At 46.1% G+C, this 14,131-nt stretch overlaps 1 protein-coding gene across 1 annotated transcript; it reads right to left on the bottom strand.

Moving 5' to 3' along the window:
- Positions 1-4,605: 4,605 nt before the first annotated feature.
- Positions 4,606-9,558, bottom strand: PNMA8C (PNMA family member 8C). The gene is given in 2 exon segments (XM_082370189.1): positions 4,606-8,480; positions 8,482-9,558. Coding segments are annotated over 2 exon segments (612 nt in total). The 5' UTR covers positions 8,527-9,558; the 3' UTR covers positions 4,606-7,913.
- Between the last annotated feature and the right edge of the window lie 4,573 nt (positions 9,559-14,131).

Below are 14,131 nucleotides of genomic sequence, written 5' to 3'. Positions count from 1 at the left end.
CTGGACCACCAAGGAAGTCCCACCCCATACTCTTTTTAAATAATGTGGGATCTTAGTTCCCCGACCAGGGGTCGAACCTATGCTCCCTGCAGTGGAAGTGCAGAATCTTAACCACTGGACCGCCAGCGAAGTCCCTCCAGCCCCCATAGTCTTAAGCCTCCTTTATTTGCCCTGTTGCCTGTGGTGGTTGGGGGCAGGGAACAAGGTTGGCAGGCAATCCCCGAAGACTTGTCTCCCAGGTGACATTTGTAACTCTGGCACAGTCACCAGATTTGTCCTAAATGTCCCGAAATCAGATCCCTATCTAGAATGAACAGGATATAAATTATCCACACTTTTGAACCAGATATCACTGGGTTAAGTGACAGCACATAGTAGGTCTTCAACACATACAGCAAGAAGCAGCCTTGTGGCCCACACTCCGACCACATAATTGCGTCGCCCTCCCCTCCCACCCTCCCCAATCCCAAATCTGAAGGCTTTTGGTGAGTACGGAAGCAAAGCTGGCAGTTAGAGCAGCCATATATTTAAAGAATCATTCATTCATTCATTTCTTCATGTGGCACATTTCTCTAAAGTAGTGAATCTCAAATCTGGTTGCACATTAGAATCACTGGGAAGAGTTTTAGAAATCCCAGTTTCCTGAGTCCAACCTACTGGATCAGAATGTCTTAGGGTGGGGGTGGGGTACTGCATTTAAAAATCTTCCCGAATGACTCTGACAGAGGTGATGGCTGGTAAGGTTGGACAGAAGTAGGTGAGGAACTGAATGTCCCCAGAGGAACCTGACCAACTGGAAGTACCACAATACCAGCGAAGAGCCAGATCGGAAATTACGGTTTGTCCAATTTTAGCAACATAGTGGAGCCCTTTAAAGGGCGTGGTGGGCTCTCAGGTTGAATAATATCTACCCAAAGATTTCAGGTCCTCATCCCTGGAATTGGAAAATGGTGCTTTATTTGGAAAAAGGGTCTTTGCAGATGTAAGTAAAGATTTGAGATGAGATTGCCATGGATTATCTGGGTGGACCCAAAAACTGCCATCAGGAATGTCCTTATAAGAGAGAAGCAGAGGAAGCAGATGACAGAGACACAGAAAAGAGGTACAGAATCGGAGGAGGCCATGTGAAGATGGCAACAGAGACTGGAGTGATGGGGCCACAAGCCCAGGAACACCTGGAGTCATCGGAAGCTGGAAGAGGCAAGGAAGTCTTCTTCCCTAGAGCCTCTGGAGGGAGCTCAGCCTTGCCAACACCTTGATGTTGGACTTCTCTCTGGCAGGACTGAAGAAAACTCCAAATTAAAGCATTCGAGTTTTATTCCTTGACCTTGTCTCTCAAGAATAATTATTCCTCAAGTGAAAGAATTCTTGTGCAGTGTCCTGAACCCCAGGAGTCAGTTTTGGGTGATGGGAACCTTGGAAATGTTTTAAAATGCCCCCCGCCCCAGCCTGCAGAGCTTCTGTCTGCTGCCTGCCCCTCATTGCCAGCCTCACACCAGGGTGATCCAATGGTTAGACCTCCCTTCTCTCAGGAGTCTATGAAACTTTTGGCATTCACATATCTCACACTGAACTTTCCTGTAAAATCGCCTCCCCCTTACCGAGCACTTGATCTTCAGATAGCATCTTTTTGAGTCTTCATGATCACCCTAAGCAATAGGTACGATTACTATCAACCCATTTCACAGATGAGGAAATTGAGGCACGAAAATGAAGGACTTTACCCAGGCAGCCCACCTCCAGACCGTCCCACTCTTTATTTCATTAAGTCAGTTTTATTGAAAGTATACTTTATAACTTATACAACTTCCCCTTTTTTTTTTTTTTTTTTAATTTTATTTATTTATTTATGACTGTGTTGGGTCTTCGTTTCTGTGCGAGGGCTTTCTCTAGTTGCGGCAAGCGGGGGCCACTCTTCATCGCGGCGCGCGGGCCTCTCACCGTCGCGGCCTCTCTTGTTGCGGAGCACAGGCTCCAGACGCACAGGCTCAGTAGTTGTGGCTCACGGGCCTAGTTGTTCCGCAGCATGTGGGATCTTCCCAGACCAGGGCTCGAACCTGTGTCCCCTGCATTGGCAGGCAGATTCTCAACCACTGCGCCACCAGGGAAGCCCAAACGTACCCTTTTTAAATGTCCATTGTGGTAAGTTTTAGAGTCACCATCACCACCATCAAGATATAGAACCCTTCTGTCAGCCCCAAAATTCCCCTTGTACCGTTTATGGCAGTCACCTCTGTCTACCCCCAACCACTGATCTGATTTCTGTCCTATAAGTGTTGCTTTTTTTAGAGTTTTATATCAAAAGAATCATACAATGTGTCCTTTTTGTTTGGCTTCTTTCACTCAACATCATGATTTGGGGATTCATCTGTGTTGCTGTATCTGTAGTTCATTCCTTTTAGTTGCTATGTAATCATTTATTGAGTGAACACTCCACAATTTATCCATTCACTTCTCAGTGGAAATCTGGGTTCTAGCAGCTTTATGACTAAAGCTCCTATGAATATTTCAGAGCCTATGTTTTTCACTGCAAGCTGTATACTCTCTCTGTTGCAAAGAATCTGCAGCATGGGTAGCAATAGCCCCACTTTACAGATAAAGAAACTAAGGCCCAGAGAGGTGAAGTCGGCTCCCTGAAGACACATGGTTAAACAGGTAGCAGAGTCAAGAATTGAACCCAGGCCTGTGTAGCTCCAAATCCTTTGACACTCCTTCCATTGTGTGCCCTGTTGATGCCAGGGAACAGTGGGTACTGTCTTCCAAAGGTCATGACCTTGGTGGATTCACCAGTCTGCCCTTCGGCATCCCATTCTGAAGCAGCCTTTCGTCAGCACACAGAGAACACATAGTCTGCTGTGGGAGCTGGGTACACTTATCAAGTTCAGGAATCTGAGCTCTAAAACCAGACTGATATGTTTTTTGTCAACGCAAAACACAACTGTCACTGGATCCAGGATCCCAATGGCCAACACTTAACAGCTTCCCCCTCTCAGCCACTGTGCTAAGTCCTTTATATGTCTGAACAGATTTACTCCTCCCCCAAACCTGGTGAAATAGGTTACTACTAGCCCATTTTACAGATAAGCAACCCAAGGCACAGGGGTTTAAGAGGCTTGCCCAGGCTCACGCTCTGGGAAGTGGAGGAGCCCAGACTCGTACCCAGGCCATCCGTCCAGCACTACTCCTCACCTCCAACCTCCATACACCAGACAGACGCTTCTGCTGCCTTAACTGGCAGGTTGCCTTGTGAGCAAGCTGATTAGAGGAATTTAGTTCCACTATGAACTTACAGAGATAGTTATCCATGTTGTATGTTTATCACTGTATTAACCATGTCTTTTATTTTCTGTACTCTGATGCTTTGACATCTGGGGGCTTTCTGACCCTTGAGGGACTGCCCTTCCCAGGGTTAGGCAATTCCTAGAGAAAGGGAACAATGCTTGTCCTTGAACGTGTTCTTCAAATGCAAACCAACCAACCAATCCAGAGCCCATGCCCCCAACTACCTTCTTTATTAAGCCCTCACACTCTGGGCCACCATCCACCTGCCCTATTCACTCCAGGGCCAGGTCCCAGACACCTAGGGACAGCCCCTTTACCCCAGAGCCTGCTGAAATTATTCAGACTAGCCAATCCTGACCCTGCCTTCCCTGCCTCACCCATTCCTTCCCTGAAGAAACCACAATAAAATTCTTGTCCACAGTTCCCCCTCTCCCTCTCCCTCTGCCTCCTGACCAATCCTGGAGCTTCCTCGTGTGGCCCCCCCTGTGGTGTGACATGTCCCATTTTCTTGGGATCTGTGTTAGGGCACAGACTGTAGTCAGAAAGACCTGGGCTTCAATTTCTTTTGCGCTTTCCTGTGTGGCCTTAGGCAAGTCACTTAACCTTTCTGAGCATCGCTTTCTTCAGCCATAGAATGAGAAGACGATCATGATAAAAGTATAGTTCATAATCACTTAGCTCCTCTTCTGAAATCCAAAAAGCTCTGAAAGCTTTGCACCAAAAACTTTATCCAAAAAATGAAAAACAATTGGAAGCAAAATCTAGACTGACAGGCTATTTACAGTTTTAATTTATTTCACTTAATGTCAATATTTCTCTACTCTTAGAATACTAATGGATATGATTATGGGAGCTGCCCAAATCCCCCGGAGGTGAATTACATAATATAAGATATAGTCTCTGTATCACTTTTCTAAAACCCAACACTCTGAATTCTGAACCACATCTGGCCCGAGGGTTTTGAATCGGGGTTGCAGACCTATAGTCCCATACCTCAAGGGATGGGAAGATACAATGAATTAATGAATATGAAGGCTCTTCACAGTGCCTGGAACACAGGATAGCTGTTATTGTTTTTATTCCAGATAAATCGTTTCACTTTTCCCATCAGCCACTGGAAGCCCGTGAGATAGAAGAAAGCTGTGCATTTTGTGTTCTCTTGGCCATGAGATCTGATAACACCCCTTTTAAAAACAATGCAGCCCTGGAAAACTTCAGGCAACCCATGGAAGTGACTTTCAGAACATTTTTTTTAGCAACCAGATTGTTTTTCCAAATTAAATCTACCACGGATCCCCCAACATATCAAAGAGCATGCAATGATGGCATTAGCATCTATTTATTTTATAAGTTCATATTTGTATGATATAGCACCAACCACAAAGAACAATGAAGAGTTTTAATTGAACCTACGTTTGAAAATGGGGATTTACCAAGGCCACCTGCAGCCTTCCCTCAGCCAGCATATCCAATCTACTTGGAGTTTTCTGTGTGTCAGCCATGTCTTGACCCACACAGATAAGTAGCTTCAAATGGTAACCACTTTATGCAAGTTTGCATTACAATCTCAGGAAACTCTTCAACTGGTCCAGAAAAACTGGAAAGAGAAGTGGTAGGAGATTTGGGTTTTATGGGCAGCCTTGAACAACCAGTCACGATGTGTATACAAACGTGAATGTTGTATGGGAAACACCCCAAACCCACAAGAAGCATAAATGCCATCTCAATACTGCAATACGATGATAAGAAATGTCACAATGTCCTTTGTTGCTATACAATGATTGTGCCTTGATGGGAGAAAAGCATATGCCATAAGTGAATGTGCCTGAGGTTTTGTGTAGCCTTTATTTAAGCTCAGACTCTCAGGAAACAGAAACAAAATAGTACAATATTCTGTCAGTGAGTATGCCCAGGTTGGAAATTTGCAAGGAATACAAAGATCAGTAGAGAGCTACAAACTTCTAGACCATGGGTGCATTTGCAAGAAGTTCACATACATGTGTGGGGATGGCAGGAAAAGCTTTATCCCTACCATTGCACAAGACAAATGCTGTCAAGGCTGATGGTAGAAAGCCAGCTTGGGGAATGGACAGAAATCAGAGTCTTCAAGGTCTTAGGTCATGTCAAAGCAAGTAAACTCTAAAAATTCCTCTGTCTTGACACCTGCTGCGAATGCAAGGACCTAACGGGAGTCTCTAACTGCCTGAGGGTGGGGGGCCTGCCTGCATCCTGGCTGCCAAGGTCGGGTGCAGGGAAAGAACTTCCACCTTTTGGCTCTGCGAGCGGGGCAAAATGGGGCAGCCTTGCAGAAATAAGAAAGGGGTTTGGATGCTGGAATTCACAGACATGACTGATGCCCACCATCGTAATACACTGGGGAGTCTCCACCACTACAGTTTGGTAGGTAAGAATCTTGAGCCTGTCTCTCTGTGTGTAAATTGCATTTTTAAAAAGAAGCTCAGGGCTTCCCTGGTGGCACAGTGGTTAAGAATCTGCCTGCCAATGCAGGGGACACGGCTTCAAGCCTTGGTCCGGAAGATCCCACGTGCCGTGGAGCAACTAAGCCCGTGCGCCACAACTACTGAGCCTGCGAGCCACGAATCAGAGGGCCGTGCACCTGGAGCCCAGGCTCCGCAACGAGAAGCCACTGAAATGAGAAGCCCGCGCACCGCAACAAAGAGAAACCTCCGCTCGTCGCAACTAGACAAAGCCCATGCACAGCAACAAAGACCCAATGCAGCCATAAATAAATAAATAATTTTTAAAAATAAATAAATAAGAAAGAAGTTCAGCTCAAATCTTTGCAAATCCCTGAACTAATGGAAGTTTGCAAACTCACTGGTCAGACATCCTGAGCAGGTGTTCTGTCTACCCACAGACACTTGGATTTTACTTGATTGTTTTTTTGTTGTGGTTTTTCCTCACCATTCTGGGGGACTCAGCTTATAGACTTGGGGGCTATATGTTAAGTGTTGTAAATTGATCATTGTTGAAGGTGACCTCTTAATTATTACCTCCTTTTGACCATTCCCTGGAAGTCTTGCCTTTTGTTCTTTAGAGAGTTGAGCACAAGTTAGAGCTTCTGGGATTTAATTTGGGAAGACTCATACCCTCACCCCAGGCACCAATCAGAGCAGAAATGTCCCATGTCTGACCACTCCTGTAAGGGAGACCCAGCATGTAGAGAACAGTGACAGCTTTTTTCAGAGTCACACACAGAGCAGTGAGGTCCTCAGACGTGGCGAGGAGACAGCTCACTTTCTCAGTCATGGTTTCTGCTTGCCTCGTGCAAAAGAGTAGCCCACGCCGGACAAGTTTATGCCAGAGGCACATTCGAGGTACATCCTTATAAAAGACAAAAACAGGTCTAAACTTTGCGATGACAGGATTTCCAGCAGAGCCCAAGGCTGGAGGGGTCTGGGCCTCATCCCCGCAATACACACACAGCAAGAGGGTTTGTCCCCAACATCAGGCCGCCGGGCATGGCGAAGGGGATAGTGGCCTTTCTCCCGAGCACAGAACAGATCTCCCTGACATGTTCTTCCTGCGTGGCTGTTCCTCAACTCTGGTAAGAGACCTTCTGCAAAACTTTGAAATTCCGAACCCTATTTCTCCTCTTCCACTTCCCGCAAACACGTGTTTACGCAGTCGCCGCAAGCGGCCCGCGGTCTCCATGGCAACAATCTGACTCGCTGCTCGGCTCCGACTGCGACTGCGCAGCTGGTCCCGCGGCGTTTCCGGGTTGTTAGACTTTGTATGCGGATCTTTGAAACGCTTCCTCATTCAGAAGTTACCCTCACCCACTCAAATAATACCCACAAGCATACTCAGGTGTCACTCCCACACTCTTAAGTGTTACGCACAGCTACTCAAATATTACCCACTTGAGCTTATATACTCAAGTGGTGTGATGCTACCCACATATCAGATGGTACCCACGCTCACTCATATGTATTGAAGTATTCAAAAAATAACTGAGATGTTACCCGCACCTACTCAAATATTTAATATGAGTGCCGCGAGGGCAAGGTTTGGGTCCGTTTTGTTCTCTGCTGTATTCCCAGTGCCTGGAATAGTGTCTGGTACACTGCAGGTGCCCAGGAAATATTTGTTGAATGAATGAATGATCCATACTCAACCACATATTATCCACTCTGCTCAAATGGTACCTACTCGCACTCAGATGTACCCAAGTAACTCAAAAGCTACCCACTCACTGTGAGTGCCGTGAAGGCAGAAAGTTGCGTCGGATTTGCTCCGTTCTGTATCCCCAGCTCCTAGAACAGTGCCTGGGACATAGTAGGTGTGCAATGCACATCTGTAGAATGAATGAGTGAATGGATGAGTGACTCACACTCAACTAAGTCTTAACCACACCCACTCAGATGTCACCCGCAAGTTAACTCAGATAAAAATACCCACCTTCGCTCACACTAGTCAGATGTTACCCATTCTTACTGAAAAGTTACCCACTCCCTTGACTGGGTAACTCATCCTCACTCGCATTATTCACATTCACTCTCATCCCCCGAACTTACTCAGAGGGCACCCACTTTTCCAAGTCGCCACCCACACCCACTCAGCTGACGCCCACCCTCATTCAGCCGCGCCCAGGCCCACCCCAAGTCACCTCACAGCTTCTTGTCAGATGCATGGTGTCGTCGACGGTTTTTCTTGTGCTTCCGCTTGCCTTTCTTGCCATCTCCCTCCTTGCTCTCCTTCGTGGAATCCAGAGGTGGCACCCCGTCCACCGCAGCAGTGGCCCCAGGCCCCTGTTTCTCCCCTGGCCCGGGCTCATAGCAGTTTCTGGCAGGAAGCTCTCTGGGGCCCATCACTGTCGGGCACAGTTCCTGCCTTAGGACCTGGGCCACATCTTCCGCCGTCCTGCCCTGGCTCTGCAGGAAGAGGTTCAGCTTGGTCAGGAATTCAATATCCTGCTTCTGGGGCATGTAGACCACTCTCCACATGCCGCCCTTGCCCTTGATCTCCCTGGGGATCACGGCATAATTGATGTCCTCTGCCAGCCTAATGATGTCGGCCTTGGATCTCTCTTCTTCCACAAAGGCTTTCCCAGCCACTTCGAACTTACCCAGAGGTTTTAGGGAGGCCTGTATGATCTCTTCAAATTCCTCATGGTTGCAGTTTTCCGGGATACCCAGGATCATCAGAGACTTGTAACTGTCCACCTCAAGAGCCTTTGCACCCATGCTCCAACAATGCAATGTCCTTGACGCCGAAAAGCATCTTGCCCAGCTCTCTGAGGCCGCAGTATGCCCGACGGTGCACACCTGAGCTGCCTCGGGAATCCAAAAAGTTATCCAGGATGTCACGACCCCTTCCCAAGGCAAAGAGAGATGCCTCACGGGGCCTAGTTTGTCCACCTCAGCCAAAGATGCCCCAGGCCCCCTGCCCACAGGGCTGCACAGTGTCCAGCCTTCTGTAACCTTCCTCCCAGGGGGCTCTTGGGAATTCCTAGGGACTTACAGAGTGTGAAGCAGGGGTGGGTGTCTGACGGCTAGCTGGTGGATCCTGAGTCCTAGGCAAGGCCGCACCAGAGAGAGTATGAAGATGCTGGTCCCTCTTTCTGGCGGTGGTCCTCAAAGGTCTCACAGGCCCTGTCAGTCTCAGCAGATCTTGGACGGCTGATCGCCCTGGGGCTGCTGCTACCGGGGTGTCCTGCGAGGGTGCCCGGCAGGCAGGGTGGCTCGTTCCTTGCCGCTGGCCCAGAGGCTACCCTCACTGCCCTGTGGCCTGGCTAAGACAAGGATGTGGCCGCTGCACTTGCTCCCACGATGACATCACCGCCTCCTTCTGCTCTGCAGCTCAGCGGTCTCCATGGCAACCGCTAGAGCATTGCCTGTGCCATTGGCCCGGCCCGGCCTCATTTAAATCAGAGTCTGAGGGGAGTCATTCAGGGGTGAGGGGTCAGCCACCCGCCTTCAGAAGTACCCTCACTTCTCCCTTGAGAAAATGGCTGATTCTAGGGGTGGGGGGACAGGGAAGATACAAGATGAGCCTGGAACATTTTTGGGGTCAGAAAGTAAGGAAATGCTCAAAGAATGATGAGAACAGGTGGAAGGGCATAGAGCCAGCTTGAAGGGCTCCCACTGGCCAAATCTGGGACATTTCGAGCATCAACATTAAAAATGAGCGCAACAGATCATAACCCCTTAAATAAAACAAGAATCCATGAATCTATGAGGATATAAGTAAACAGACAAATGGAAAGTTTGGTGGAGGAATGTGGGCTATTATGTTGTCTCATATAAAATGTATGAATCAAAGGGAACAAAAGTATCTTTACTGTGGAATGTCCTTGTTTGTAGGACACACCCACTACAATATTCAGGGATGATGGGGAACCAGATTTGCAATTTACTCTCAAAACCGTTGGTGGGGGGGAAGTTCTTTGTACCATACATGCAACTTTCCTATAAGTTTGTGACTGTTTCAAATACATTTTTTAAAAGGAAAAAGAAATGTCCTGCACACGTGTTCACCTTCACAATGGCCATTTCTCCTCTTACCACCCCAGTAATAAAAGCCATAAGTTTGAATCAGACTGACACCCTCCAAACTCCCAGCTCCAGGGATGGGCACTGAAGGGTTTGAACTAATCAGCATAATCCCACCCCCTTGCCACAGTGATTGGTTCAGAAGTGGTCACCCAGGTAACCCAGGCCTAAGCCAATCAGTGCATTCTATCTCCCTGGTCATGGAGATTGGTTAAGGGCTGGATACATGGACTCAGTCCAATTAGAAAGACGCTCAGGAGTTTTGTGACTAGTTGTGAGGAAGAATACCCTCTCTTTCCCCCTAGATGGGAAAGAATAAATATGGGAGCTGCAGGAAGCCATCTGGAAGCCACAAGAGAAGGCATCTTGAGGATGAATTCTACATCCAGAGGAAGGCAGAGCTGAGAGAATCACAGAGACCTCTCAGGGCAACCCCCTTCATGCTGTGGTTCAGTGATGCAGGCTGCTTTTTTATTTCCAAGTCATCGTGTGCTCCCGTGACTACCACAGCAAGGGAATAGAGAGCAGAGCGACTCATGCACCAGCGTTTGAATACTTCCGCCAGGAAGCTACATGTGACTTTTGCTCATATTTCATTGGCCAAAGCAAGTCACATGACCACACCTAACTTCCGGGAGGTGGGGAAGTACAGTCACCCATGCACCTACAAGTGCAGGGGAATTGGAAATAACAGTGTACACAGTCATGTCTGCCACAAGCTCTCATAATGTGCCCGGCACCATGCTAAACTCTACACACGCATTTCATTTTACAACCACCCTATGAAGGGGTATTACTAATGTCCCCAATTTTATAGGCAAGAAAACTGGGGATCAGAGAGGTTAATTCAGTTACCTAAGGCCACATAGCTAATGAATGACAAAGCTAGACTTCCTTCCTCGGGCACCCTGATGCCTGGGCCTAAACATTTAACCTCATATAACACTATGCTGTTCCCTGAGAAGAAAGTGCTCTATTGTGTCACCTGGCTTGGTTCCTGTTCCATCATACAGTTGCTGTGTGACCTTGGGTAGGCTGCTCTCCCCCTCTGGGCTGTGTGGCAATTTAGTTCTGTCTAACTGAGCTAAGTTGGGTCTATGTATCCTAGAACACCTTTCCCCTGGTGGCTCTGGGTTAACGTTGTCTAAAAGGAAATTTGCATGAGATTTAGATAACAGAAGTGACGCAATAGCTATTATGGTGGGAAGGTCTGCACAGGACCCAGGGGCCACAATGGGGCTCACGCCTCTTGTCACTGATCTGCTGGCTCACCTCGTGGGCTTGGGGCAGCATCGGACCTCAGCTCCACCTGCTCCCACCAGCTTTCCTTTTCCAGCTTCTGTGAATTTGGGGCCAGGAGCCTGAGCAACTCAGCAGGAGAAAGGCACCAGCTTCTCCAGCAGGTCACACATGGAGTTGAAGTTGGTAAGAGACGCTTGAGGCTTCCAGTTTATTCTCATGGGTTCCAGGTTCTAGTTTCCCAACCACGCAGCCAACTGACCTACAGGGACTTAAAACCCAATACTAGTTACAGAGGCACCGACCTTACATATACTTTTCCTCCAGCAACCCTCAGGCTCCCTAGTTATTAACATTTTTCAATGTTCCCACCACCCGTTCCTTGGTCTTCACCTCCCCCAGCTTTGTCTACAATTGCTTAAGATTCTATCCCATAATAAGTTCCTTACCCCGTGTCCTCATAGTGGACCTGCTTCTCTCTCTCTCTCTCTCTTTTTTTTTTTTGGTCGCATGGCTTGTGGGATCTTAGTTCCCTGACCAGAGATCAAACCCGGGCCCTCAGCAGTGAAAGCGTGGAGTCGTATCTGCTGGACTACCAAGGAAGTCCTGTGGACCTGCTTCTTTATTGAGTACTAACTGGTCATAACCAACCAGGACTCTTCCTTTATAAAACGACAGGACTAACACATTACTTTTCAAGTTTACCAGCAGAGAGAAGAAAATTGTCCCTTCTCATCTAGGGGTTTTAGGAACCACCTCTTTGATACAGACTTCTTTGAAGTCTTATTTTGGCATTAAAAATTCATATCCCACTCCATAACATAGTGTTATCCATTTTAATACAAAGGTGAGTTTTTCCTTCAAAAGTTGAAGTGAAATTGGCCATCATAAATATTTGCCATGGGGAATGTAACCTGGTGCAGCTGCTATGAAAAACAGTGTGGAGGTTCCTCAGAAAATGAAAAACAGATCAACCGTATGATCCAACATTTCCACTTCTGGGTATTTATACGAAGGAAAGGAAAACACTAAAAGATATCTGCACACCCATGTTCACAGCAGCACTATATATAATAGCCAAGGTATGGAAACAACCTAAGTGCCCATCAATGAATGAATGGATAAAGAAAATGTCACACACACACACACAGGAATACTGTTCAGCCACTAAAAAGAAGGAAACCCTGCTATTTATGACAACATGGATGGACCTTGAGGATATAATGCTAAGTGAAATAAGTCAGATACAGAAAGACAAATACCATATCATCTCAAATATATGTGGAATCTTTAAAAAAAACCCAGAAACCCAAACTCATATATACAGCAAACAGATTGGTGGTGGCCAGAGACAGGGGGTCAAGCGTGGAAAAAAATGGGTGAAGGTGGTCAAAAGGTACAAACTTTGAGTAATAAAATAAATAATAGGGATGTAATGTACAACATGAGGAATTTAGCTAACACTGCTGCACAAGATATGGGAAAGTTGTTAAAAGAATACCAAGAGGGGCTTCCCTGGTGGCGCAGTGGTTAAGAATCTGCCTGCCAATGCAGGGGACACGGGTTTGAGCCCTGGTCCGGGAAGATCCCACATGCCGCGGAGCAACTAAGCCCGTGTGCCACAACTACTGAAGCCCGCGCGCCTAGAGCCTGTGCTCCGCAACAAAAGAAGCCACCGCAATGAGAAGCCCGTGCACCACAGCAAAGAGTAGCCCCCGCTCACCTCAACTAGAGAAAGCCCACACCCAGCAATAAAAACCCAACGCAGCCTAAATAAATAAATTAATTAAAAAAAAAAAGAATACCAAGAGTTCTTGGCAATGATGATTTTTAAACGTATTGTTCACCTGATAAATAAATATGAGAGTGTAAAAAAGAAAAAAAAAGAGTACTAAGGGTTCTCAACACAAGGAGAAAAAATTTTTCCTTTCCTTCTTTCTTTTCTTTTTATTGTATCTCTGTGAGAAGGTGGATATTGGCTGAACTTACTGTGGTAATCATTTCACAATATAGGTAAATCAAACCATGATGCCATATGCCTTAAACTTATACAGTGATGTATGTCAATTATTTTCCAATAAAACTAGGGAAAGAAGACTTGTAATAGAGATGTTTCTAACACGCTTCTTGCAAAAAAAAAATTGCCATGGATTTATGAATCCTCGGGCCACCATTGCATATCCCTGGGTTTATGCACATTCCATATTGAGAGGCAGGCGACAGAATGGTGCATTTATTGGATCCACCAAGATTGCTTGAGAAGTTTCCTTGTTCCAGGCTCTGCGTGACATGTTAGGCATACTTGAGTGAATGAAATAAGCTCTACTTTTAGGAGCTTAGAGTCCAGTGGTTATGACAGGCCAGGCCAGCCTGTTTACAGCCAGGGAGAAAAGCCCTATAATTATCACGAAAATGTGTTCTTATCCTTGGTGCGGGGCATAGAATACAGAGTATACTAATTGGGACATGTCTTGCTGAAGTTTAAAGAGAAAACTACATAAAGTGCTTTGGGGACCCTGAGCAACTGATCCTGTCTGGTCTTATCCGGGAGGGCTTCCTGGAGGAGGTGACACTGGACGGGATCTTGAAGGATGCATATAATAACCACAACAATAATACTATTTTTAAAAGGAGTCATCACTATCACTTACATAGGGCATGCTGTGTGCCAGACAACATTCTAAGCCCTGCATCTGTACTAAGTCATTTAACTTTTTTAAACCATTTTTTTAAAAATTGAAGTATAGTTGATTTACAATGTTGTGTTAGGTGTACAGCAAAGCAATTCGATTATATACATATACATATATATATACACATATGTATTCTTTTTCTATATATATATATTCTTTTTCAGTAAGTCATTTAATTTTTACCACAGTTTATGAGTTATATATTGTTTTACTGATTTAGTTGCTCATTTATTCAACAAGTATTTATTGAGCAGCTCCTGTATTTTATAGTCAGGGGAAAGATCAGAGAGGGTAAATCACTTACCTAGGGCCACACAGCTAGTTAATTTTTTCTCTAAATTTTCTGTTCATATCTTTACTCTTTTTTAAAAAATTTGAGGTTTTTTTTTTTTTTTTTTTTTT

This window comes from Balaenoptera borealis (genome assembly GCF_965194805.1).
Source record: "Balaenoptera borealis genome assembly, chromosome: 19".
Taxonomy (NCBI): domain Eukaryota; kingdom Metazoa; phylum Chordata; class Mammalia; order Artiodactyla; family Balaenopteridae; genus Balaenoptera; species Balaenoptera borealis.
This window is presented reverse-complemented; position numbering and strand designations above follow the sequence as displayed.